Genomic DNA, 26,534 nt, shown 5'->3' with positions numbered 1-26,534 from the left:
AGGAAACAATAGGTCACAGGCTGGGAACACTGAGGTGATTCCTTTTCAGACTGTGTCACAGGCTAGTTGTTTCACCTCATCTTTTTTAATAGCGGTATTAACTTGGCAATTGTTGGCCCAGCTAGAGACTCCATTTCCCAGAATCCCTTGCAGCTGCATGTGGCCAAAGGGATATGAACAGAATGTGGGCATAATGTTACGTGTGCAAGTTCCAGGTCCCCTTCAACTTACAGACAAGTCCCCTGGCTGGTCAGACTAGGAAAACACTGGAAGGATGGCAGAACAGGACTTGCCTTTTCCACAGACTTCCTACAGAAGCCACAATGACTGCCTCATTCTATTCTGAATGCATGTTACTGTAAATGCTCTTTCTGGAAAGAACCAGGCCATACTGGGTCCTCCACATTTGGGTCCCCTATTCTTTTTTTCCTTCCTTTAAAAATTTTTTTTTAATAGATTTATTTTATTTTTATTTATTTTTGGCTGTGTTGGGTCTTCGTTGCTGCACACGGGCTTTCTGTAGTTGCAGCGAGCAGGGGCTACTCTTCGTTGTGGTGCGCGGGTTTCTCATTGCAGTGGCTTCTCTTGTTGTGGAGCACAGGCTCTAGGCACGCGGGCTTCAGTAGTTGTGGCTCATGGGCTTCGTTGCTCTGCGGCATGTGGGATCTTCCCAGATCAGGGCTCGAACCCATGTCGCCTGCATTGGCAGGCGGATTCTTAACCACTGTGCCACCAGGGAAGCCCATTTTTTCCTTTTTAAAACAACCCATTAAAGATGGAAAAACCATTTTCAGCTCGGGGCCATATTTTGTCAACCTCTGCTTTTAATTCACACCTGTGGTTTCATCTCCCCAAGGAAAGAGACCAGGCCTCGAGTGCAGAGTTCTCCGTCTCCCTGCTGACCCCAGGTTATTTGAGACCATCCATTATCTCTTGTCAGATTAACAGAGGAGCTCCTATTTGGACAGAGGAAAATTCCAGGAGTCTGTCTTTGCCCTGTCACAACTAGATGGGTCACTTAAGGCAAATTATCCCCTTCTGTCCTCAGTTAATCTCTAAAATAAAGAGGTTGAAAGACAGTGGTTACGAAACCACCTTTTACATTTAAAAGCCTACAAGTTACAGTTTTGCATATTCTGACTAACCTCAGTATTACAGCCAGGATGCCCATGCACCCCCCAACCCCAGTCCAAAATTAAGCAGTTTTTTCAAAAGAATCAACACAGGACAACACTGGCAGGAAAACAAAAGCATGAACTATGTGTGGCAGTAGACTTCTAAAGCAACTTAAAACCAGGGGCTTGGTGGATAAAACCAGTTGGGAATATCCCAAGAGAAGAGAAAACGAAAAAAATATTCAGTGCACTTGAGACTTACTACGTTATTTAGATAAAAATTCCTGAGATCTTAACCAGATAAAACAGTTAAGTCAAAGATAAACAATTGGGGGGCTTCCCTGGTGGCACAGTGGTTGGGAATCTGCCTGCCAGTGCAGTTGACGCGGGTTCGAGCCCTGGTCTGGGAAGATCCCACATGCCGTGGAGCGACTAGGCCCGTGAGCCACAACTACTGAGCCTGCGCGTGTAGAGCCTGTGCTCCACAACAGGAGAGGCCGCGACAATGAGAGGCCCGCGCAGTGCGATGAAGAGTGGCCCCCGCTCGCCGCAACTAGAGAAAGCCCTCGCACAGACACGAAGCCCCAACACAGCCATAAATAAATAAATAAATAAATTTATTTTTTTTAAAAAAGATAAACAGGGCTTCCCTGGTGGCGCAGTGGTTGAGGATCTGCCTGCCAATGCAGGGGACACGGGTTCGAGCCCTGGTCCGGGAAGATCCCACATGCCGCGGAGCAACTAGGCCCGTGAGCCACAATTACTGAGCCTGCGCGTCTGGAGCCTGTGCTCCGAAACAAGAGAGGCCGCGATAGTGAGAGGCCCGCGCACCGCGATGAGGAGTGACCCCCGCTTGCCGCAGCTAGAGGAAGCCCTGGCACAGAAACGAAGACCCAACACAGCCCAATCAATCAATCAATCAATCAATCAATAAATAAAAGGAGAAAAGAATGTTTACTTTAAAAAAAAAAAAAAACGATAAACAATTGGAAATTTATGAATAATCTATCACACAGTAAGATTTTATTAAAAATTGTTCATCAAAAGCAGAAAAGAGACACATAAAACACCACCTCAGAAGAGAAATTCTGCTATACAAACTATAAGCACAAACAGTATCACAGGGTCAACATTTAACCTGCACAAGAAAGTGCTTTTTAAAAAGCGCTCGTGCACAATGGCTGTGATGGCTGCTTTTAATTATAAAGGAATTTTACCTTCATTAGAGCAGGCCCAGTGGGGTCTCCACTTATAATGGTTATTTATTACAAGGAATTCCAATTTTTCCTAAAGACAAAAACAGCAATCTAGTGTTGCCACTAATTTAAATTAATGAGTTTACTGACCAGAGCAGCGTTTCCCCAAGTGTGTTCCATGAGATTGCATTTCCATGAAGAAAAGGGTTCCATTCCACATCAGGACGGGAGAACCTCCCAGAGGGTCCAAAGCAAAGGGGCCTGATGCACTCGGTTTAACCCACTTTCCCAACTGACCCTAGATCCCTCTTTTTTTTCCTTTCAAGGGAAGCCTGTGAAGATTTGACCTGATTAGTGCTCCACGGTACACGGACCTGGGAAATCCCACTTATGGGGTCTGAAACCCTGGACTGTACCATCCACCCACTTTCCTTTCTCATGGGAAACAGACAGGATTAGCAGATTCTATTGCCTATTGGCAACGTACAGAAGGATCTATGTGCCCCTTCCCTTACCTGTCACAAGAGGCAAGGAAAGTCCCAGTTTAAGGTCTCCTATGTTCAGAAGTTATGTCTGCTTGCCATTGATATCTCTTTAAAAGAATAAGGAGAGTGCTGCTTCCCAGGGCCGAATGAATGAATAGGAGAGCTGTGGCCGCATTAGCACGGCCCCTGAAATTGCTGTGAAATCCCTCCCACCCCATCCTTGGAAGGGCAGCCCGCAGGTCCGTAGAGACAAGATGAGAGGTGGCACTGTGGTCACCTGCCCCAGTCACTGGGGGCAAAAATGCCAGTTCTACAACCCAGGGCCTCCTTCCCACAGGGGTGGAAGCAGAGCAGGTCAGTCTGGGTGCTCCCTGGCGCTGCCTTGGACTGGAAAGACAAGGCTCATGAAACCCCTTTCACCAGTCCCGTCTCTGGGAGCCTTGACATTTACCTCACTGTGATCAAAAGGAACCCCAGTAGGAGGAGGGAGCCCTCCCTTTGCCTGGCAGTAATGCACACGGGCTCCAAGAAATGCCATAATAAAGGCAGGCGTGACTTCTCAAGAACAAGACAAAAACTTCAGTCCAGTCCTGCAACCACCAGCACCCCGCAGAGAACCAACGTCTGATGCGATGGCGACTTCTCAGCCATTCATAATGAGAGGCTTCTCCAAATCAACCTGAGGGATCGGTGGGGTGTGTCACAGCTGGATCACCCCCTCACCCAAAGTAAACTTACTCCCTAAGGAATTTCTTCAGAGCACATCAAATCCACTTGAAAGCCTTAAGAAAATGCTAAACCCAAAACAACTTTATAAATCCTGAAATTACATGGCTCAGTGAAGCACTCCGAATTTCAACAGACTGTGCCCTTCAAGCCTCTGGTATACATACTTTTCATATTCATTTTAACCACATCAAGAAATTCCCTAAGAGATTCCATTTTCTCGGCAAGGGAGGTTACAAAAGAGAATGTGAAATGGACTCATTTTCTCAAGCAAAATGAAACGCTTTTATGTTTTATTCATGCAAAGTGTAAACTCCTTTCCTTTGCAGCATTACAAATTGAATTTGCTCTTGTAAATTGCTGTAAGGAAAAAAAAAAAAAAAAGGAATCAAGAGCAAAAGAAAGTATTAAAAAAAAAAAGCAGGAACACAAAGGCCTTCTTTTAGAGAATGAAAACTCAGGGGTCCAATGGGAGAAATACAACCTTTCACTGACAAACACACTTTTTTATTTACTGTTTCAAAAGCAATCTAGCTCAAGGGCCCCCAACCACTACATGAGCTTTTCTGAGGTCCTGACAGCTGATGCAGAACCCTCAGTCTATTTCTAAATTACACTTATCTGTTAACATTGAGCAAGAATAAGAAATGGTTTAAAAAACATGAGTAACTCAGCCCACATTTCAAAAACATAATCAAGGCAAGGTAACCTAATTTACACTGATATCACTGGGTGGCAAGGGGAGTGGTTCTTCCTGCTTTGTAGGACAACTGAACTCAGTGTCTGAAACAGCCTCTTGCCCTCTGTTATCAATGATAAACTGTCCTCGAAACCTCCCTGAGGTCTGACCCCTCCCTCATCCTCCCTGTCTTTGAAAGGAAGCCATGTAATTAGCTGTCTCTGCTAGTGGATGTTGCCTTAACGAATCAACAGCTAACATTCATTAAGCATTTTCCACATCCCCCATCAGTGGGCCAATTACTATACACACAGAGGCACATATATACACGTGCTTTGTAGTCCTTATTATCACCCGCATTTCACAGATGAGAGAAACTAAGCTCAGGGCTTGAATAATTTTGTCAACTGGAATTTGAATCATATTTTCTCCCTGAACAAAGAGCATTTGGCCTTACTTTAAAGAGTTGGGGTGAACTGAAAACCTCATCGATGAAATCCACTCACAAGCTAACCTTAAAAAAACACAACCCCTCGGGGGCTTCCCTCGTGGCCCAGTGGTTGAGAATCTGCCTGCCAATGCAGGGGACACAGGTTCGAGCCCTGGTCTGGGAAGATCCCACATGCCGCGGAGCAACTAGGCCCGTGAGCCACAACTACTGAGCCTGCGCGTCTGGAGCCTGTGCTCCGCAACAAGAGAGGCCACGATAGTGAGAGGCCCGCGCACTGCGATGAAGAGTGGCCCCCGCTTGCCGCAACTAGAGAAAGCCCTCGCACAGAAACGGAGACCCAACACAGACAAAAATAAATAAATAAGAAATTAATTAAAACAAAACAAAACAAAACAAAAAAAACACAACCCCATCCAGTTGTACATGTATATAATGATCTTCACCTTGGCTCCTGTCTTAAAAACAAACTTGGAGGACAGGAAGTAGGGAAGGATCAAGTATCTGACACTCTTCCATCGAGGCTAAATGTTTTTAATGATGCATGAACATCGTCAGGTATTTTCCTCTGTAAAATTAATCAATTCATGCCAATGCATCAACTCCAGTGCTCCAGCTCTGCTAAGCAACTGAATGACAGGTGTGGATGCATAATCTATCCACTCATTTCCCCCCAAAGCACCTGGTCCAGCTGTCACCGTTCATCACTGTTACACAAGCTCAAAGACACAACTGTGCTCCCATGAAGGTTTATCCAATCAGCCATAAGAGGACATTGCAGCTCTCTCTTTTGCAGACCGTTTCTCACCTGTGATTCCAGCAGAAATTTTTGCTTGTTCTTTGATGAATGCTTAACCACTTTCCTTTCAGGCTTAGGACTTGGAACTGAATCAAAAAACTATCAAATCCACTACTGCCCATCTTTGGGAGACAAAGGATGGCGAAGCCAAGGCAGAGCCACCTAGAGGACCCCATGACCCAATAAACCAGGATGCCCAGGAATGGAGCCACCCCAGGGAAGCAGTCTCTCTGTCGTCTGGGATTTTCAGCAGCTTCTGCAATGCTCTTGCCCCTTTTCAACAGAGCAATAAATAATCATCCTATAGCTTGTCCCTAAATGCTAGGAGATCCTCGGGTATACCTCGAGAGTTGACAAAGATTAATTTAATTCAAGAGTTAGATGCACTTCATGTAGCCCAATTACTTAATAAAGTATCAAAGTATGATGCCTGTGATTACTGTTACTTTATTAGTTAGAATATGTACTTGAAAATCAGAACTTCCTTGTTTCCAGTCACTCTGGAGAGCAAAAAATTCACAACACATCTATTAAGAAGTACTTGCTGGCAATGATAAATATTCAGTAGAATTTCACAAAAATACACATTGAGCGGAACTTTGGTATGACCAGACATTTCAAACGTTAAAAGAGTTCAGCCAACTTCAAACCCCAGAAGCTCCTTATCAGCATGAGTTAATGATCTAAAGCTTGCGATTTGGATAAACAACAAGGTCCTACTGTATAACACGGGGAACTATATTCAGTATCCTATGATAAACCATCATGGAAAAGAATATGTATATCTATGCATAACTGAATCCCTGTAGTTATACTGTACAGTGTGAATTTTGCTGTACAGCAGAAATTAACACATTATAAATCAACTATACATCAATAAAACAAATTTAAAAAAATAATAAAGCATGTGATTAAAGGCTGTACAACCTCTCCCTTCCAACAAGCTCTCTACAAAGAAAATACCAATAGCAGAGCATCTGAAATAGCTGAGACTCAACTTTAAAACAGACTGCAGAGAAGACAAAAAAAAAAAAAGGTGGGAGTTCAGAAAGCCTGGATGAGTAGGGAACTTAGATGAATGAGGATGAGTGGGGGGAGGGGGGGAGAAATACATGGAATCAGAGGCAGGATCCAGAGTTGACAAAAGGTTTGAGGTACAGAAATAAGGAACAGAAGGAGCTTGGAGAGTTGACGAGGCAGGGATAGAGATGTGCTTTAAGTTTTTACACATTTCTATAGAGAGTCTACTGTCAAGTTTCATATTCAGCAACATGCAGTAACAGTGAGGCCCCGCTTCAGGGTTAAGCTAAAACTGGGGCACCGGGTGAGGTGACAAAGGACAGCGCCGGCCCGGGGCACTCACCGGCCGTTGTCGCGGCCCACGCCCCACACACGGATGCTGGCGATGGGCTGCGTGTGGAGCGCACTGTGGTCCATGGGGTCCACCAGGCTCAGCGTGTCGTTCTCCAGGACCAGGTACATGTCCTTCCCCTGGGAGTCAACGAGAAGACAGGTTACCTTCCTCGCAAAACCACACGTCCTCGGGATGTCTGTGGCTACCTGGGGGTGTCGGTTCAACGATCAAAAATTCACCCCTGTAATTTGTTCTCCTAAGAGAGAAACATCCCCTCCTGATTAAAATATTCATAAATCTTTCATCTTCCCCTCACATGCCCAATTTCCCTCTCCTTCTCCAAATCCCTAGCCTGCTTTCTAGCTGGCTCTCATTTTTAATTATTTACACTTTGAATCTTTACTCTAAGAAAAAAGGCTAATGTCGGGTTCCCTGGAGAATCTGGTCTCTTACTGACTCCAAGTCTGTCATCCTCTCATAACCCCTCTGTCCCCATTCCTTCCCCTCTGGCCAGACCCTACCAGGCATCCCCTTGACGCCCTTCCCAGGTCCACAACGATGTCTGTCTCTTCTCAACTTTTACACCACTTCTTATCTGTGTGATCTGGCTGGTAAATAGCAGGCACAGCTTTGTGACACTTCTCGGTGCTACAATAGCTAACGCTGAAGTGACTTTATCACATCTCAGATATTATGCCACAGGCTTCAGGTTCCTTGGCTCATGAGTGCTCTAACTTGCCTCAGAGCTTGGTTTTATTATCTGTGATTAGCGGATGGGAAAACTGAGGCTCATAGGTTAAGTAAACTGCTCACGGTCTAACACGGAAGCCACGAGGCCTTTAGCTGCGCGTGTGCTGTTGTGATACCAACACGGGGGAGGCTGAGGTTTCTTGCATCACGCTTCAGGTTTTCAGGTTTTGGTCTCCTGTCTCCCCACATCTTGGCTCTTTGAGGGTAGGAATGCTAGGCCATCCGACTTCACTCCCCTTGCAAAACCTCAGGCATAATTTTAAGAAATTATTAAACTGTCCACTGAAGGTCATGGGCAGCCCAGATGCTGTGGCGTGGACGCTAGGGAGGTCTAGCAAGGCAGCACAGTGAGGCTTCCTGGCAGATCTTCAAATCCAAAGCAGGACAGATGCTCCTTGGTCTGGTTTTTGAGAACGATATTGTAGGTCCCCATCAAAGGTTCTCAGAGTGAACACAAGCTCTGCTGCCGACGTGGCAGACATGGGTGTTTCAGTGCCTCTGCTGGTCAATGTCTAAGCCAAGCGTCTACAGATGAAATCCAGGATGAGCTGAAATCATCCCCCCACCCCGCACTGAGCTGGGTGGTGCATTTCTTTTGGGTTGATTCAGCTTAGAAACCACAACTGGTCCACACAATAGGCCATCTTTGTCAACTACCTCTGTTGACAGTCATTGTATTACTGGACAGAACCAGTGACAGCTGCCAGCTGGTCATCTGAAGTGAGAATGGTTGGCTGAGTGTGGACTATCCCTGAATGAAAATGCACCGTGGCTTCTGTTGAGTTCATCAGGCACACTCGTGTCTTCCTGTATGTGCCCCTTCCCTTTTCTCATGAACACTCAGCAACTCCTGGTTGACCACTGTAAAGTCTTGCTAATTGGTTTTTGTAACCCAAACGACCAATACTTATGCAGGTGTCATCTAAAGATGGGACACTCATCTGAAAGTCATGACTTTATTTTCAGTCAGCCGTTCAACAAAACTTTAAGGAGTTGTGCTGTGCGTGGTGAGGCATGGCAAAAAGTCACAGCTCATAACCCTAAACACTGAGCTGTACTTTATATACTATGAACTAGAAACACTGCTTGAAGAATTTATCGTTTCAGAAGAAGAGGAAAGAACTGAGGAAAACAGGAATGACCTAGCGGGGGCTAACTAGGTGGGAAGGCATAGCAGATTTTCAGGCACTGCTGGCCCATCCAAAGCTTTCTTTCCTGCTGGAATCGTGCCAATTGGAGATTCCTTTAGAATCTTACTTAGCTCTTCTAAATACCTGGTGGTATTCATTAGTCTCTCACACAGCAGTATAGATTACGCCAGCCGTCCTTCTAAATCCTAGCTGAGATCTATGCCTTTGGTAGAACAGCATTTTGAATGAAGGAGAGAGAAGACAGATGGATAACTTGGTGGGAGAAATAGGCCTGGGTATTGGAAAGGTAACACAGTGAAAGGATAATAGAGGCAAATACCAAAAAAGTGTCCTTTTCTTGGCAGGAGAAAATTCTTCCTCCTCTCCCCCCATGCCTGGCATCTAAAAGTCTGGTTGGCGATGGAGGTCAGCCCCATTCTAAAGCAGACGGACTCTACCACGCGGAGCCCTGGGAACCTACCTCCTGCTGTGACAGTGCTGCTAGGACAAAAGGTGACAGGGGCTCCTAACAGCCCAATCAAAAAGCAAACTTTCGCTGCCAACGCTCTTCAGTGGGGACCGATCAAGTAGAGTGGATTCACGCAGACCACTATCTCGTGATGCTCCTCATGTGCTTGTCGTACAGGTCTCAGAGCTTGGGAGGAATATGGCTTTTCCAATTTCACGTGATTTTTATACAAATTTGGTATTTTTACTCATTACTTTCCTTTCTGAAATGATCTCAACTAACATTTCAAACTGGAATTGCATTGTTCTTCAGAGTAAGAAAGAATACACAGGTATCGATTCCAAAACTCATGTACGAGGTGGATTTTCAGATCGCAGATAAAGAAGACTATATTATAAAAGGATGATGTGTCAACTTTTAGAGAAGGGGCAACAAGAGCTTTGGGTGTATACGTGGGGGTCGCGTTCCCCTTTGAGAGAGGTACGGGTCTTCTTCCCAGAAAACTGCGCTTGTAGACTGGCACATCCAACTGTGCATGGAGGTTCGGGGGTTTCTGGGCCCTTAAGTCCATCCATGGATCCTTGGGGACTCAGGATACCAAAGTAGATCCTGTCATCTAGACACCAAGAAATGCCCTCTCCCAGGGCCCCAGTCCTCAACGGGCTCTGGCAGGGCTAATAGGTAAATCACAGGTGCATCATGTCTACACCAGCTGCCTTCACGGGAAAGTGCCCCCGATAAATACCTTCATCAGCCCTCAGTACCAAATCTCTCGGCTCTCAGAGCTCTGGGGTTTCGTGAGGAGCAGTGGAATGCAAGCAAATCTGCCATTAATTATTTTCACCTGTTACTTACCTCTCCCCAGATGCCGACTGTATCGCGGATGTCATTTTTGCAGTAAGAAAGCTGCCTGATGCAGTTGTTGACGGCAACACTACTCTTGCCAGGGGCGAGGTCCTCCTCCGCCATTTCCACCCATCCCAGAGAGCGCACAGCAAAACACTAGGAGGAAAGTCAGAGGACGGGAGATTACTCACTGGCCACAGGTCAACGTATCTTAAAATCCTCTACAAGGTGTACTCAATGCGTCTTTAATTACTACAAAATGTTCAATCATCTAATTTAGCAACGAATCCTAGATTGTTGGAAAATTAAATTGTGGCTGTTTTTTGCTATTAAAAAAATGTAGTAGGACTTCCCTGGTGGTGCAGCGGTTAAGAATCCACCTGCCAATGCAGGGGACACGGGTTCGAGCCCTGGTCCGGGAAGATCCCACACGCCGTGGAGCAACTAAGCCCGTGTGCCACAACTACTGAAGCCCGTGAGCCTAGAGCCCGTGCTCTGCAACAAGAGAAGCCACCGCAATGAGAAGCCCGTGCACCGCAACGAAGAGTAGCCCTTGCTCGCCGCAACTAGAGAAAGCTTGCACACAGCAACAAAGACCCAATGCAGCCAAAAATAAATAAATAAATAAATTTAATTTTTAAAAAATGTAGTAATAACTATCTTCTTGCCTAACTTTCTGTGTGTGTGTGTGTGTGTGTGTGTGTGTGCTTGTGAGTGTGTGTGTTCAGGGTTTTTTTCTTAGAACAGCTTACTAGAAGTACAATTACAGGGCTAATGGGTATAACATTTCTAAGCACCTTTATCTAGTATAAGGCAGGTTTTTGTTTTGTTTTGTTTTGTTTTTAGAGTAAGAAATGTAACCCCTGTGAAATTTGTTACTTGTTAAGCACCTGGGAGAAAGAATTAGCTACATGTTTGTCACTTGTTTCTAATAACAATGAGGCAAAATGTATTCTCTAATAACCAGAAATGAAAAAAAAAGAGGAGGGAAAATGTGCTTTCATGATAATAGGTCTCAGCGTTTGTTACTAGCACCAAATCCTGAAAGCCTGCAGAATGGACAGACTTGTGAGATACGTTAGAGCACAAATTCCATTTATTCTTTTATCATTTAGAGATATTTGATTTGAGACCACACTCCTTGTCTTCCTTTTAAAAGTTCAGGTATTCAATTTTAAGAAATACAGAAAGTATCTTATCCATATTGTAACAAGCAAAAAATCCAAAAATTTATAAAGAAAGAAGTTCCTGGGACATACGAGGGCGATCTGGCTAGAGCATCTGCCTAGCTGTTAATCACCAGGTTTACCAGGTGGCTGGAACTGCAGTTTCTCACTGTGACCTGTGACCCGGGTCTCCTCCTGAGCTGCACATCAATTGAAGGGACCACCTTTGATGGACAGGAGGGCAGATAAGGTGCCACACTTCTGTGGAGCCAACAGGCTGTTGTTTCTCAAAGAGTGTCTTCTGAAGTTCCCCAAAGTGAACTTCATAATGAAATGAAGAAATGCAGCAAACTGTCCCAAAGTGACCACATTCACTCTAGTTCAACCGTCTCTGTTTCAGACCCCACACCCAGACTTGGTGCCTCCTTCCTGAATTGCTAATCACACTTTCTCAGGGGAAAAAAAAACTCGAAAAGACCAAAGACAACCCAGTTACACTAACAGAAGGTGGATCCTCACGTCCTAAAGGGGAAGGACTGAGGTACCTGGGCCACCAGCTGGAGCGGAACAGCTCCTGCTCGCTGACGGTGCACAAGATGCCTTTTACAAATACACCAAAAAGAGAAGGTCATCCCTACAACAACGGCAAAAGCTACTCAGGACCCAGTGTCCTGGGGAAAGGTTCTGGGAGATGTCCTCACATTTCATGTGCTCATGTGTTTCTGCTGGAGAGAAACTGCCCAAGGGGAAGAGGATGCCACAGGTGCAAGGGCAGCCCCTTACCCAGAACTTCACGGGGCTATGCCCAGGAACTTCCCTCCCTTGTTGGTTCCCAACATAGTCCCGCGTGAGTAAACTCACAATGCCACAACCCAGCCCTCCCCCGCCATTTTCATCTTGTTACGTACCACCTTGTAATGGAAAAACTCAGCTTTTCCACCTTTACCAAATGTGTGGAGGTTTTCCTCCACACCAACAAGCGATTCTCAGACACCAGTAGGGTGTCCGAGAATTCTACTCAATTCTGACACCATCTACCTGGATAGAGCGTCAGATCCTGCAGGTTAAGGGCTCAGTTCTACAAGACTGTCCCCCCAACAACTGCCCGCCCCACCTCCTGCCTCCGCCAACTTCAGATGCCAATCCCAAGTCCAGGGTGTCACCGGTACTTCTGGCCGACCAGCTATAGATCGAGGTTTGGACGACCCCCTTCTTGAGTTCAGTTAATTTGCTAGAGTGGCTCACAGAACTCAGAGAAACATTTTGTATACTAGATCACTAGTTTATTATAAAAGGATATAACTCAGGAACAGCCAGAGGGAAGAGATGCACAGGGCAAGGTATGGGGGAAGGGCCCGGAGCTCCCATGCCCTCCCCAGGTGCCACTCTCCCCAAGTTCCACGTGCTCACTGGCCTGGAAACTCTCTGAACCCTGCCCTCTGGGTTTTGTGAAGGCTTCATTATATACGTGCGACTGATAAGTCACTGGCCACTGGTGGCTGAACTCAATCTCCAGGCCCTCTCCCTTCCCTGGAGGTGGGCATGGAACTGGAAGTTCCAACCCTCTAATAAAATGGTGGGCTCCACTGGCAACTAGCCCCCATCCTTAGGTGAGTTCTAGAAGTCACCTCATAGGTATTTATTCATTTAATCCTCTCCTCAACCCTGTGAGGTCAATACTAAGTTACTGTACCCATTTTATAGAAAGGTAAGTGAGTGAAGCACAAGGCTGATAAGTGGTGGACCTAGGATTCAAGTTAGGCAGTGTGACTTCTAGGCCCTCACTCTTAACCACTCTGCCATATGCCTGAGAGCTTGTTGGAGGGACAGTATCCGATGGGGCTGGGTCCACAAAGAGGCACAAGAACACAGTCAGTGATGTCAATACCGTTTGAGTGTACCTGGCCCAAGAGCAGGGACAGCCTAAATTACAATCTTAGCTCTGACTTACAGGTACTGTGATCTTGGCCATGTAACTTACAAAGTCCCAATTTTTTTCTTATTTGCAAAAATGGGAATAACAATGATAGTTAACTCAGAGGGTTCTCACAAAGAGAAAACAACATAATGCAGGCAGAAAACCTAGCACATAGAAAACACTCCATGAGCATTGCTGAGTGAAAGAGCAAATGAATATAGTGTCACATACATCTTAAAAGGAGTCATCAAAGGGGGAAAATGAAAGGAGATGTGTAATTAGCGTGACCCTATGCTCCAATTGTCCACAGGATGGTTCTGATTTATGTTTGTTTTTCTGGAAAAATTCTTAAGAGCAGCTCCTTTTACTCTTAAAAGTGTCCTAATTTGCATAATAAATTATTATAATTACTCTAGTCAAAATTCCAGTGATGAATTTGGTAAAGTTGCAGGATACAAAATTAATGCACAGAAATCTCTTGCGTTCCTATACACTAATGATGAAAAATCTGAAAGAGAAATTAAGGAAACACTCCCATTTACCATTGCAACAAAAAGAATAAAATACCTAGGAATAAACCTACATAAGGAGGTAAAAGACCTGTATGCAGAAAACTGTAAGATACTGATGAAAGAAATTAAAGATGATACAAACAGATGGAGAGATAAACCATGTTCTTGGATTAGAAGAATCAATATTGTGGAAATGACTATACTACCCAAAGCAATCTACAGATTCAATGCAATCCCTATTAAATTACCAATGGCGGGGCTTCCCTGGTGGCGCAGTGGTTGAGAATCTGCCTGCCAATGCAGGGGACACGGGTTCGAGCCCTGGTCTGGGAAGATCCCACATGCCGCGGAGCAACTAGGCCCGTGAGCCACAACTACTGAGCCTGCGCGTCTGGAGCTTGTTCTCCGCAAAAAGAGAGGCCACGATAGTGAGAGGCCCGCGCACTGCGATGAAGAGTGGCCCCCGCTCGCCGCAACTAGAGAAAGCCCTCGCACAGAAACGAAGACCCAACACAGCCAAAAATAAATACATAAATAAATAAAAAATAAAAATAAAGGAATTCCTTAAAAAAAAAATTACCAATGGCATTTTTTACAGAACTAGAACAAAAAGTCTTAAAATTTGTACAGAGACACAAAAGACCCCAAATAGCCAAAGCAGTCTTGAGGGAAAAAAACGGAGCTGGAGGAATCAGGATCCCTGACTTCAGACTCTACTACAAAGCTACAGTAATCAAGACTATGGTACTGGCACAAAAACAGAAATATAGATCAATGGAACAGGATAGAAAGCCCAAAGATAAACCCACGCACCTATGGTCAACTAATCTATGACAAAGGAGGCAAGGATATACAATGGAGAAAAGACAGTCTCTTCAATAAGTGGTGCTGGGAAAACTGGACAGCTGCATGTAAAAGAGTGAAACTAGAACACTCCCTAACACCATACACAAAAATGAACTCAAAATGGATTAGAGACCTAAATGTAAGGCCAGACACTATAAAACTCTTAGAGGAAAACATAGGAAGAACACTCTTTGATATAAATCACAGCAAGATCTTTTTTGATCCACCTCCTAGAGTAATGGAAATAAAAACAAAAACAAATGGAACCTAAAGAAACTTAAAAACTTTTGCAAAGCAAAGGAAACTACAAACAAGACGAAAAGACAACCCTTAGAATGGGAGAAAAAATTTGCAAATGAATCAACAGACAAAGGATTAACCTCCAAAATATATAAACAGCTCAAGAAGCTCAATATCAAAAAAACAAACAACCCAATCCAAAAATGGGCAGAAGACCTAAATAGACATTTCTCCAAAGAAGATGTACAGATGGCCAAGAAGCAAATGAAAAGCTGCTCAACATCACTAATTATTAGAGAAATGCAAATCAAAACTACAATGAGGTATCACCTCACACCAGTTAGAATGGGCATCATCAGAAAATCTACAAACAACAAATGCTGGAGAGGGTGTGGAGAAAAGGGAACCCTCTTGCACTGTTGGTGGGAATGTAAATTGATACAGCCACTATGGAGAACAGTATGGAGGTTCCTTAAAAAACTAAAAATAGAATTACCATATGACCCAGCAATCCCACTACTGGGCATATACCCAGAGAAAACCATAATTCAAAAAGACACATGCACCCCAATGTTCATTGCAGCACTATTTACAATAGCCAGGTCATGGAAGCAACCTAAATGCCCATCAACAGACGAATGGATAAAGAAGATGTGGTACATATATACAATGGAATATTACTCAGCCATAAAAAGGAATGAAATTGGGTCATTTGTAGAGACGTGGATGGATCTAGAGGCTGTCATACAGAGTGAAATAAGTCAGAAAGAGAAAAACAAATATCGTATATTAACGCATATATGTGGAACCTAGAAAAATGGTACAGATGAACCGGTCTGCAGGACAGAAATTGAGACACAGATGTAGAGAACAAACATATGGACACCCAGTGGGGAAAGCGGTGTGTGTGTGTGTGTGTGTGTGTGTGTGTGTGTGTGTGTGTGTGTGTGATGAATTGGGAGATTGGGATTGACATGTATACACTGATGTGTATAATAAAATGGATAACTAATAAGAACCTGCTCTATAAAAATAAATTTAAAAAAAATTCCAGTGAATTCAGCCTCTGGCATAGAAACCGAGGCTTGGATGGGATACTGAGATATGCCCAGGTGGAAATGGGGTTCAAGGTCAACAGCAGCTGCTGTCAGTACAGCATCCTGGTGATCCTGGGGGGGTGAACCCTAATACACCAGCATTACTGTGGGATGGTCCGATGCCCTAAAACTAGAAGCCAGGAGCACATTTCCCCACTTTCTCTAATAGCCTACTTGAGAGTCCTACAGCCTGTGAAGACTCAAAGAATTTATTAATAAGGAAGGTGAAAAAGAATACCGGCTGCATAAAAAGAAACGAAATTGAGTTATTTGTAGTGAGGTGGATGGACCTAGAGTCTGTCCTACAGAGTAAAGTAAGTCAGAAAGAGAAAAACAAATACCGTATGCTAATGCATATATATGGAATCTAAAAAAAAAAAAGGTTATGAAGAACCTAGGGGCAGGACAGGAATAAAGACGCAGATGTAGAGAATGGACTTGAGGACACAGGGAGGGGGAAGGGTAAGCTGGGACGAAGTGAGAGAGTGGCATGGACATATATACACTACCAAATGTAAAACGGATGCTAGTGGGAAGCAGCCGCATAGCACAGGGAGGTCAGCTCAGTGCTTTGTGACCACCTAGAGGGGTGGGATAGGGAGGGTGGGAGGGAGACGCTAGAGGGAGGGGTTATGGGGATATATGTATATGTGTAGCTGATTCACTTTTTTATACAGCAGAAACTAACACACCATTGTAAAGCAATTATACTCCAATAAAGATGTTTTTTAAAAATTAGAAAATAAAAAATAGAATGTGAAAAAAAAAGAATAATGGCTGCTTTTTTGGCCTTGAGTCCAAGAATACATGGATTTCAAAAAACAAGAGCCCTCACAATATGATTAATTTTCCGTATGTAATTTAGTATCTGATCTGAGAAGCTTCACCACTGGTCCCTACGGACAAAGGAAGGGGAAACGGGTTTATAGAGGGGAAACTCCACTAAGCAACGAGCTCCGTTTCCTTTCAAAGAACCAAGCGGCAAAGAGCAACCTGCGCTATTTGGTGCTGCCCTCGTGTGGCTAGGAAGGTTTATAACCACCACCTCTTTTCCTTAAACTCCGGAAATTAGAATCAGCTCTGTGAATAAACACTCATTTCAGAAAACAGGAGGAGCTCAAAATATTCAATCAAAATATGTAATCAAATGTTTAATCAATCTGACTTTTCAAATACTTTTTTCTTTTTTTTTTTAAGTTACCTGTTGGTCATTTTATTTATTTTTTTAACATCTTTATTGGAGTATAATTGCTTTACAATGTTGTGTTAGTTTCTGCTGTATAACAAAGTGAATCAGCTATATGTATACATATATCCCCATATCTCCTCCCTCTTGCATCTCCCTCCCACCCTCCCTAACCCACTTTTTCCAAATTTTGCAAAAAATATCAACATTTGTTTGTACTTATATTAATGCTCATTCTTCAATAGCTCTTTACCAAAAGGGCAAAAATGAGTAATGGATGGTTCAGGGTATGGACTGTGTCATCAGATGGATCTAGATTCAAGTCATGACTTTGCTACCTACCAGCTGGTGACTTTGGGGAAGTCACTTAGGTCTCTAAGGCTTCGTTTTTTCATCTGTAAAATGGGAATAATAATAGTACCTATACTTTATAGTATTGTTGTTGGACTAAGTGAGATAATGCAGGTAAAATATTTAGAATAGTGCCTGGCATATAATAAGAACTCAACAAACATTTATTATGCGATTGATACATTTTAACTTTTTCTCTATGTGTGGATTTTAAAGATTTCTCTAGTTTAACAGATCTCAGCCAAAGCTAAAACACCCAGAAGGCTTTGTTAAAACACAGAAAACTGGACACCATCCCCATCGTTTCTGATTCAGCAGTCCCCAAATCTGCATTTCTAACAGCGTCCCAGGTGACACTGAAGTTGCAGGTCTGAGGACCACACTTTGAGAACCACTGCCGTCCACAGACGGCCCCTTCCTTACTCAAAGTCATGCTGTTCCTACGACTGGTCCTGAAAGGCGAATCTGGCAAGTTAGTTAACCTCTCTGTGCCTCAGTTTCCTCGTCTGTAAAACGTGGATACTAAAAATCCCTGTCTCACAACAACCTATCTATGCTGCGAGGATGAACAGGGCAGGGTTTGCCGCTGTGCCTGTGGCTGCTGTTAGTTATTACGAGCATTTAGGGAACCAGGGTCATGGCTGAACTGGGAGGGACCCAGCTCTTGGCTTGGGGCTTCCTTCTCTCCCACCGGTTTTCTCTCCCCCGCGCTGGAACCAACTGTCATATCCTGGTTGGAAACACACATCCTGTTTCAACTTGTTTCTTTGAGTCCTCTATTAATAGAGACTGATGCCTGGGGAGAACCTCTTCCTAAGACATGCGTCGAGGGGTAGAACTCAGTGCCAAGCCTTGGTTTCCAGGGCGAGACGGTCCCGGGTCCGCATTCCTCTATTCCCATCAGTGGGCGCTCAGCCTCCACGAACCTAAGTTTACTCAGTTGCAAAATGACAATGACCGTAAGCTCAGAGCACTTCCGGGAGAGCCAAAAAGCAAACGAGGAAGGTCAGGGCTGGGGCACTGCAGGCCCTCAGCGAATGTTCCCTCTCTTCTCTCTCTGGCTGCAGGAGACCCTCTCATGGCCGCCTGTGTTCTCCCACAGGCCTTCCACTTCTCCTTGTCCGAGCTTCAACGAGGACAAGCAAGATGAGAGCCTGCTGGCAGAAAACTGGCGGCCTCGTTCCTGGACCACAAGGTGGGGCAGGGGATGGAGGAGGGGAGAGACGAGGGAACTGGAGCTACTGGAGCTACAGTCGGACACAAACCTTGCCTCCTCCCAGGCGAACCGGCCTCTGTGCACGGCACCAAAGAAGATGCTGCTCAATGAGCGTAGTCTGTGAAGCAGCGCATTTGAAGCCCAGAACACCGTCAGCGCTCTACATAACTACGGGGGGATGATGACGAAAAATAAACGATACCAGAATTGACAGCGACACTAAATTATGGGTATGGAAAAACTAAGAAAATTTAAGGGAAAAGCTACAATTTGGTCTAGCACTACAAATGTAATCCTGAAGAACACTCATTTATAGGAACTGCTTACCATTTAAGCCTAATTACCCTGCAGCACAATAACAACTGTGCCTTCAAGTCAACAAACGTTTATTGAGTGCCTATTAGCTCCTGGAGACATAGATTAATGAGCGTGACGCGGAGTAGACACAGAGCGGGAATCCACGACACGGCAACGAGAAATAAGGGGACGCAGAGGCCCACATGTGCGTTGGTTGCTCATGGAGGGAGGAGTCTTTTAACTCACAGAGAGGGAGTTATGGACAACTTCTGGAAGGAGGTGGTATTGAGCTGAGCCTTGTAGGATGGATGGGTTCATTCGTTTCACAGCGATTTACTGACACCTGCTATATGTACTAGAGGCACATCCATGAACCAAAGAGGCCAAACACTCTGCTCTGAGCAGTGCTGCAGAAAACTGGAAGGGCGTATTTGTTTGGCTGTGACACCAGAGGTCACACAGCTCTGTGGACATGAACCACAAAGAGTAAGGTGCAGTGGTGTGGGGGGAGGGGCTGTGAGCGCCATGGTTTAGGGCCCAGGTTTTCAGGTCACTGACTTGGGATCCAATCCCAGGCTGGCCACTATTAGTTAGCAGTGAGATCTGAGCCAAGTTACTTAATCTTGGTGAGCCTCAGTTTCCTCATCTGTTGCAGTGAGGACAGTGGTATGGACCTCCTGGCGGTACTGGCATGACTAACGGGAAGGCTTATGCTAAGAACAGGGCCTGGCCCATAGGGAATGCTCAAGGAAAGGTGGCTACTGCTTTCACAAGGTCTCTGATCCCTGTCCAAAGTGTCAGGATTGAGGAACACCACCAACAGTCAGCCAGTCAATCCTGTTTCGTTTTTCCAACTAATGATCCAACCTCACTACGGCTATACCTTGGGTGCCTGTGGGTGGGGAGAGGCCCGGGGCCTGGGGAGGAGCAGGGGGTGGAACCCTCAGGCCCACCTAAGAGTCCTCGGGCCTCGGAGAGCCACGGATGGGGCTTCAGCAAGTTCTAAACCTCCTGCAAATATATCCAAAAGTATGTGTGTGTTTGCACACTGCCCAGCCTCTGGGGAAGCACAACCTCTGAAATGGCAGGCACTGCCATTAAAGAGAAAGATGAGGGAAGTCCAACAGCCAGTTTTGAAAACCAGTGACTGTTTTTGATGCAATGTAAGCCCCCTCGATATTACCCTTGATGCTCCAGCAAAAGTCTGCTACAGAGATGGCTGACGTCAGGAATTAAGAGAAGGGTGTACTTCTCCCCTGGGGAGATGCTTGGCGGAGGAAAATTAGTGGCGGAGGCCTCAGAGTGGAGACAGGGAGTCAACACAAGAGAAATACAAGCCCAGGGAACGGGCAGAACTGTGCGCGGGAACCCATGGACTTCGCAGGACACGAGACTGGGATTCAAGCCCATTTCACCTGGATTCTAAGAGCGTATCGATCCTGCTGCTGCCTGAGCTACACAGAGCTGCTCTGCGGAGACTCTTTATCTGTGCTCCTGGGGTCAGGTGGAAAAAAAATAAACATATTCTCACTGTATGTGACTATGAGGAAGGATCTTTTGAATAATCATACAGCCCACGTAGAAACTGTGAGAGAATCCTTTTTTATTTCATACTGGTGGCCACAACAACATACCCATTTAGGGTACATTCATCATATTTGATAGCCTACGTCCTGGGATGCCTCCCTAAGAATTCAGAACAGCCCTCTGCCCTTTCCCTTCCCAGTTACTGCATCAGAGACAGAACGAACCTGACTTCTGCCCACCGGCCGATCGCTGGACCATCCAGATTTTGCCAAGAAATAAGGCAGCCAGAAAACAAAGGGCTGTGACCTCAAATGACTTTTAGAGTCTGTTCTAAAAATGCATAGGCTTTTCAAGGTTCACAATATCTTCCCTGGACATGGCTTCCGTAACAGGGAGGTCTTTAGCAAATCAGAGTTTGCGGTCATGATACATAGGAATGTAGACCATTGTCATTACGGACACAGTTTGAAATAAAATTAGGCTTCATCTGCTACTGCTTTTCTTTGAAACACAGAAATGCTTTCTAAATCCAGCATCTCAACGGGCTCGGCCAGAGAGGTGCCTGGGGACTCTGGAGCGGAGCATGGCCCAGTTCTCCATCTGGCTGAAGCAAAGACTCAGCCTGATTAATTATTCAGCACGGCAATGACCTCGGCAGCCAGGGAGGACCCAGAGAGCATTTCTACACTGGTCCCAATGAGTACTTCAGCTGTTCCTTCTGTTTCTCCCCAGACCGTCTGCAACATGGTGAGCATTCGGGCAGAAAACAAGACACCTGGCCCTTTGGGGCACTGGGCCCGCAAGTGCCATTTACTTAACTCTCCCTCTTTCCTATTTTTCAGAATAAGATCACCTACTGGAAAAATACATCCTATGCGAACATTCTATGCTGACAGCTTCTGCTACAAAGAGGACAGTCATCGTAATAACTAACATGCACGTGGTACTTACAGCGTGCCAGGCACGAAGGACTGATCCGTAACTGAAATATCGTCTACGATGCCCACCTCCCTGCCTGCCTGCTCCCCCGGCCCCTGGTGGTCAGTTCATGGAGGGGGGGTTCCCAGCGGGGGTCACCGCCGCCTCTAGTAAATAACAGGCTCTGTTCCTAGTAAACACTCTGGAAACCTACAAGGTCAGAGGGCAGGAATACCAACCAGAGTCCCTATATTCAGGAAATGCTCAGAGCATGCGCCATGACAGGGACTCAAAGCTAAATTATCTAATGGAAGAAGGGGAAGATGCACCGCAGTTCAGAAGCAGTGCCCGTAGTCATCTCTCATGCACAACGTGGAGCCGTGCAGGTTTCTGAGATTTAAGGTTTCGGTGACTTTAAATCCTTAGATGAAAATGGAAGGATTCTTTCAAAGCCCTGTGCCTTGATTTCTCCCTCTCTGTGCCATTCCCCAAGTCAGCTCCTGCCTGCGATGACTATTCCGCCACTGCTCCTTCTGCTTTACAAAAACGCTTGCTGACTCACCACTCTACCACATCGAGAAGAGCAATCATTCTGAGATTTACCGGAACCGAGGTTTGAACCACTGATGTGCTGAAGGGCATGCACAAGGGCAGTCACACTGGGAGGACCGAGATCTGATTCTGCATGACTTTAAATATTTAACAGTCTCTGGGGTGTCTTTGCTTCCTCACGCCTCCTCACCGCATGATCTCTTTGGTAGATGAGCTAGTCCAACTGGGCAGAGCTGTAGCCTGGGCTCCTCCTCTCCCCTCAGGTTGTGGGGGTGGAATTCACGCTGGGGAGTGGGACGGTGGCAGTGCACTGGATTTTGACTTTTAACTTAAAACACACGTTGGAGCAGCACTGACATCATGACGCCAACAGGTCTTGCTTTTAATTTAAGACATAAGACATGCATTTTTGCACAGCAGCAAAATCATGACATCCATATGCCTTAAGCATATTTCTAAGTGTTTATTATTATCTTAAAAACAATATTCTCACTGCAGCACTATTTACACTAGCCAGGACACGGAAGCAACCTAAGTGTCCATCGACAGATGAATGGATAAAGAAGATGTGGCACATTTATACAATGGAATATTACTCGGCCATAAAGAGAAACGAAATTGAGTTATTTGTAGTGAGGTGGATGGACCTAGAGTCTGTCATACAGAGTGAAGTAAGTCAGAAAGAGAAAAACAAATACCGTATGCTAACACATATATATGGAATCTAAAAAAAAAAAAAAAGGTTCTCATGAACCTAGGGGCAGGACAGGAATAAAGACGCAGACATAGAGAATGGACTTGAGGACACTGGGGTGGGGGAGGGTAAGCTGGGACAAAGTGAGAGAGTGGCATGGACTTATATACACTACCAAACGTAAAACAGATCGCTAGTGGGAAGCAGCCGCATAGCACAGGGAGATCAGCTTGGTGCTCTGTGACCACCTAGAGGGGTGGGATAGGGAGGGTGGGAGGGAGAGGCAAGAGAGAGGAGATACGGGGATATATGTATATGTATAGCTGATTCACTTTGTTATACAGCAGAAACTAACGCACCATTGTAAAGCAATTATACTCCAATAAAGATGTTTAAAAAAAAATTCTCAGTAGTGCTTAGGTGAGGGGATTTCAGAACGAGAAGGAGGAGGGAGGGAGTTTGCATTTATTGTGTTCCTATGATAGAGGCTCTTTATTAATTACCTAATTCAATTTAGTTTAATTCTCACAATGAAGTGAATCAGGTATTCTACCCATTTTTGAGAAGAGGAAACTAACTCCTAAAGGAACCCTGGCAAGTTTAAGTCTTCATAAAACTTTTTGGGAAATCTGACTTTGCGGCACTGCGGTCGTCACGCTTGTGAATGTGGTGGTGAGGAGGGGGTCGAGGTGGGCGAGAACGAGGTGGCGGACAACAGTGTCACACGCAGCATTTATTACGAGTGTCTGTGCACACATTACACAACGAGTGGGAAAAATCCACTTCTCCTTTACTACTCACCCAGAACGCTTCACTTCTGACCCTTCTAGCCACCAAATGTGAGGGGGGTTTTCCCCACTGCAAGCAAGTCTCTGCAACACCAGCTGGGTGTGCTACAATTTAACTCAATCCTGACACCACCCACCTGGATAGAGAGTCAGATCCCGTAGGTTAAGGGCTCAGACCCACAAGGCCGCTTGCCCCACACACCCCCTCAGACACCAACTGCAAGTCCAGGTTGTCACCTGTGCTTCTGACCAACCAATCGGCTACAAAGTGGAGGCTCCCATGACCCCCTCCTCGGGTTTGATTCATTTGCTGGAGTGGCTCACAGAACTCAGGGGAAAGAGCCCACCAGTTTATTATAAAAGGGTATAACTCAGGAACATCCAGATGGAAGAGGACAAGGTGTGTGAGAAGGGCGTGCAGCCTCCAAGCTTTCTCCGATCATGCCACTCTCCCAGCACCTTCACGTGTTCCCCAACTCAGAAGCTCTCTGAGGCCTGTACTTTAGGGGGTTTTCACAGAGGCTTCACATGATGAAGGCATGATCGATCATTAACTCCATTTCCATCCCCTCTCTGGAGAATGGGGGTAGGACTGAAAATTCCAAGCTTCTAATCATGGCTTGGTCTTTCTGGTGACCAGCCCCGACCCAGGAGCCCACCTAGAGTCACCTCATTAGAACAAAAGACACTGCTATCATCCAGGAAATTCCAAAGGATTTAGGAGCTCTGGGTCAGGAACCAGGGGCAGATACATATATGTGTGTGTGTGTGTGTGTGTGTGTGTGTGTGTGTGTGCCACTTTCTTTTACATATTTAATCAACTCATGGCAACATATGAGATAGATGTTATTACTATTCCTATTTTACAAATGAGGAAACTGAGGCACAGAGTGGTTGTTATGGACTGAACTGTGTCCTCTCAGAATTCATATATTGAAGTTCTAACCCCCAATGTGGCTATATTTGGACATAGGGCCTTTAAAAAGGTAATTAAGATTAAATGAGGTCATAAGATGGGCTTAATCCAGTAGGACTAGTGTCCTTATAAAAAGAGGAAGAGACACCAGGAATGTGAGCACACAGGGTAAAGACTACATGGGGACACAGTGAGAAGGTGACCGTCTGCAAGCCAAGGAGAGAGGCTTTGGGAGAAACCAAACCTGCCAGCACCTTGACGTTGGACTTCTAGCCTCCAGAACTGTGAGGAAATCAATTTCTGTTGTTGTAAGCCACCCAATCTGTGTGGTATTTTGTTATGGGAGCCCGAGTATATTAATACAGTGGTGTATACAAACCTAAGGTAACCGGCTAGCAGATGGTGGAGCTGGCATTCAGACCCAAGTTCATGTACTGACAAATCCCTGTCAACACGCCATGCTGCCTCCTAGGAGCTGTAACACGGCTGGTTTTCCTAAAGCGGGGCTGGCGGGCAGGCATACCTCACTCTACACCCAGGGACCTCAGAGAGGACCTATAACCCCTCCCTCAACCTGACACACCGTGCACATGTGCACATGCCCTCCCCCAGAATCTTAAGTTCTCAACAGCTGGACCAGGCTGAGACCAGAGGTCTGGAGTCCTGGTCCCACTCTAAAGAGGCCCCGGAGAATTCAAGGGCGGGAAGAGGCTGAGGAGAAGGAAATCCCCCCTGAGCAGGGAATGAGTACTTCAACCCTCGTACCCCTGCCAGGTCTAGCTTTATTGCTCCAGGCTGGCCCTGAGACTTCTCAGAGGTCTAAGAGAGCCCCTACCACAAGGCACTAACTAGCCCTGAAGTGGCGGTCTGGGTGCTCTTGTGCACACTTCCACCCGGGGGCACCATCACCCTTCTCCCTCCCAACCCCTTACTCCTGGCAACAGATCCCTGCAGGTAAGGAGGCTCCATGGGGGCAAAGGCAATCAAACGTAATCAACTGCCTGACGCCTGTGCTCTCGTCCCTCTAGGCCATTGCACAGCTGCTCACACTGTGCTCTGGGAAGGCCTACGGTGGTTAGACTCCGGGACAACCTGTGGGAGGGGCTAAGGCGCAGCCAGGGTGGCGCTGAGGCCTCTGGGGCGCCTCAGCCAAGGTCCTGCTCTTTCTCTCCCATGGAAGGCTTTCTTCAATGAAAGAAAGGCCAGCGTCCCGTGGCAATGTCCACAGTGACGGTCGCTCATCGGTCACCGAGCAGGGTGAACTGTCAGCACATTATAAGGAATTTATAGACATTTAAAAACAAACACCAGAGTGTCAATTTATTAATTTACAGAGGGAAATGGGAGTCTCACTGGATGCTCAGGCTGGCCAACAAGAGGATTCATCCTCTGGAGGAAATCCGCTCCAGTTTTAACCACCAGCCTGCCGCAGGCTGATGAGCGGAGAGGCAAGCAGAGGGAGCCTGCTTCCGCGTCTTGATGGCCAGGATGCTCGGAGAATCATCGCTAGTGCAAGACACAGGCCTCCGGCTTGTGATTTAATACACAGACAGTTGATTGTATTAGTCATTTCCTGCCCAGGAACCAGGCCGGCATTATGAGGCCTATTTTTATCAATGGAAAAGTTGAGTGGAGGTGGGTTCAACCAAGAGACTTAGCCCAGTATTTCCATAATGTCACAGAACAAATGAGACCTATGTGCATATTTAAACATAAACCTGCAGATATATCGCATCCGACATCTTCACATACAATGGTCATCGTCTTTCTAGCCGTGCCATTTAGCCAGTGCTTACTCTGTGCTGAGCATTTTGTATACACAATTAAGAGTTTGGACTTGGCGGGGAAAGCAAGGCGGCACTGACATTTATAGATCACTTTCTCAACGCTTCATGCCTTACAGCACGTAGCACAACATGTTCTCACAACCCTACAAAGCAGGAGCTCCTTATTATACATGTGAGAAACTGAGTCTGGAGAGCTGAGCTGAACCGCCCAAGGTCACACAGTAAAGCAGCAGCAGCTGGAATTTGATCCGAGGTTTAGTACTCAAGGTGGATTACTGTCTTGATTTTACAGAAGGGGAAACCAGCTCAGTGAAGTTCAGCAAAGTGACACAATTGTGGACCGGCTTGATCCAAGGCCTCGTCTTGCTCTCACCATTCTTTGCTCTACATTAGCTGTTCTATAAACAGAAGCACTCAATCCAAAGGAGGCTCCTTGAGAACAGGCCTGTTCTGTGGACCTCTGAATGCCTGCCACCCAAAAGAGGGTCTGGCACACGCTACATGCTCCATAAATATTTGTCGGACT

The 26,534-nt window shown here is 45.7% G+C and overlaps 1 protein-coding gene across 16 annotated transcripts in view; it reads right to left on the bottom strand.

The window, feature by feature from the left end:
• Positions 1 to 26,534, bottom strand: part of APBB2 (amyloid beta precursor protein binding family B member 2) — a 363,347-nt gene that overhangs the window by 61,764 nt on the left and 275,049 nt on the right. For all 16 annotated transcript variants that reach the window (XM_082464206.1, XM_082464207.1, XM_082464202.1 and 13 more), the window contains 2 exons: positions 10,007 to 10,153; positions 6,812 to 6,939 (listed from right to left, as the gene is read on the bottom strand). In XM_082464206.1, coding sequence (XP_082320332.1) covers positions 6,812 to 6,939; positions 10,007 to 10,153 — 275 coding nt within the window. The remainder of the gene's footprint in view (positions 1 to 6,811; positions 6,940 to 10,006; positions 10,154 to 26,534) is intronic.

The sequence above is a fragment of the Balaenoptera physalus genome, assembly GCF_965194825.1.
Source record: "Balaenoptera physalus genome assembly, chromosome: 5".
Lineage (NCBI taxonomy): Eukaryota > Metazoa > Chordata > Mammalia > Artiodactyla > Balaenopteridae > Balaenoptera > Balaenoptera physalus.
The sequence above is the reverse complement of the archived record's forward strand: the minus strand, read 5'-3'. Positions and strand labels throughout refer to the sequence as shown.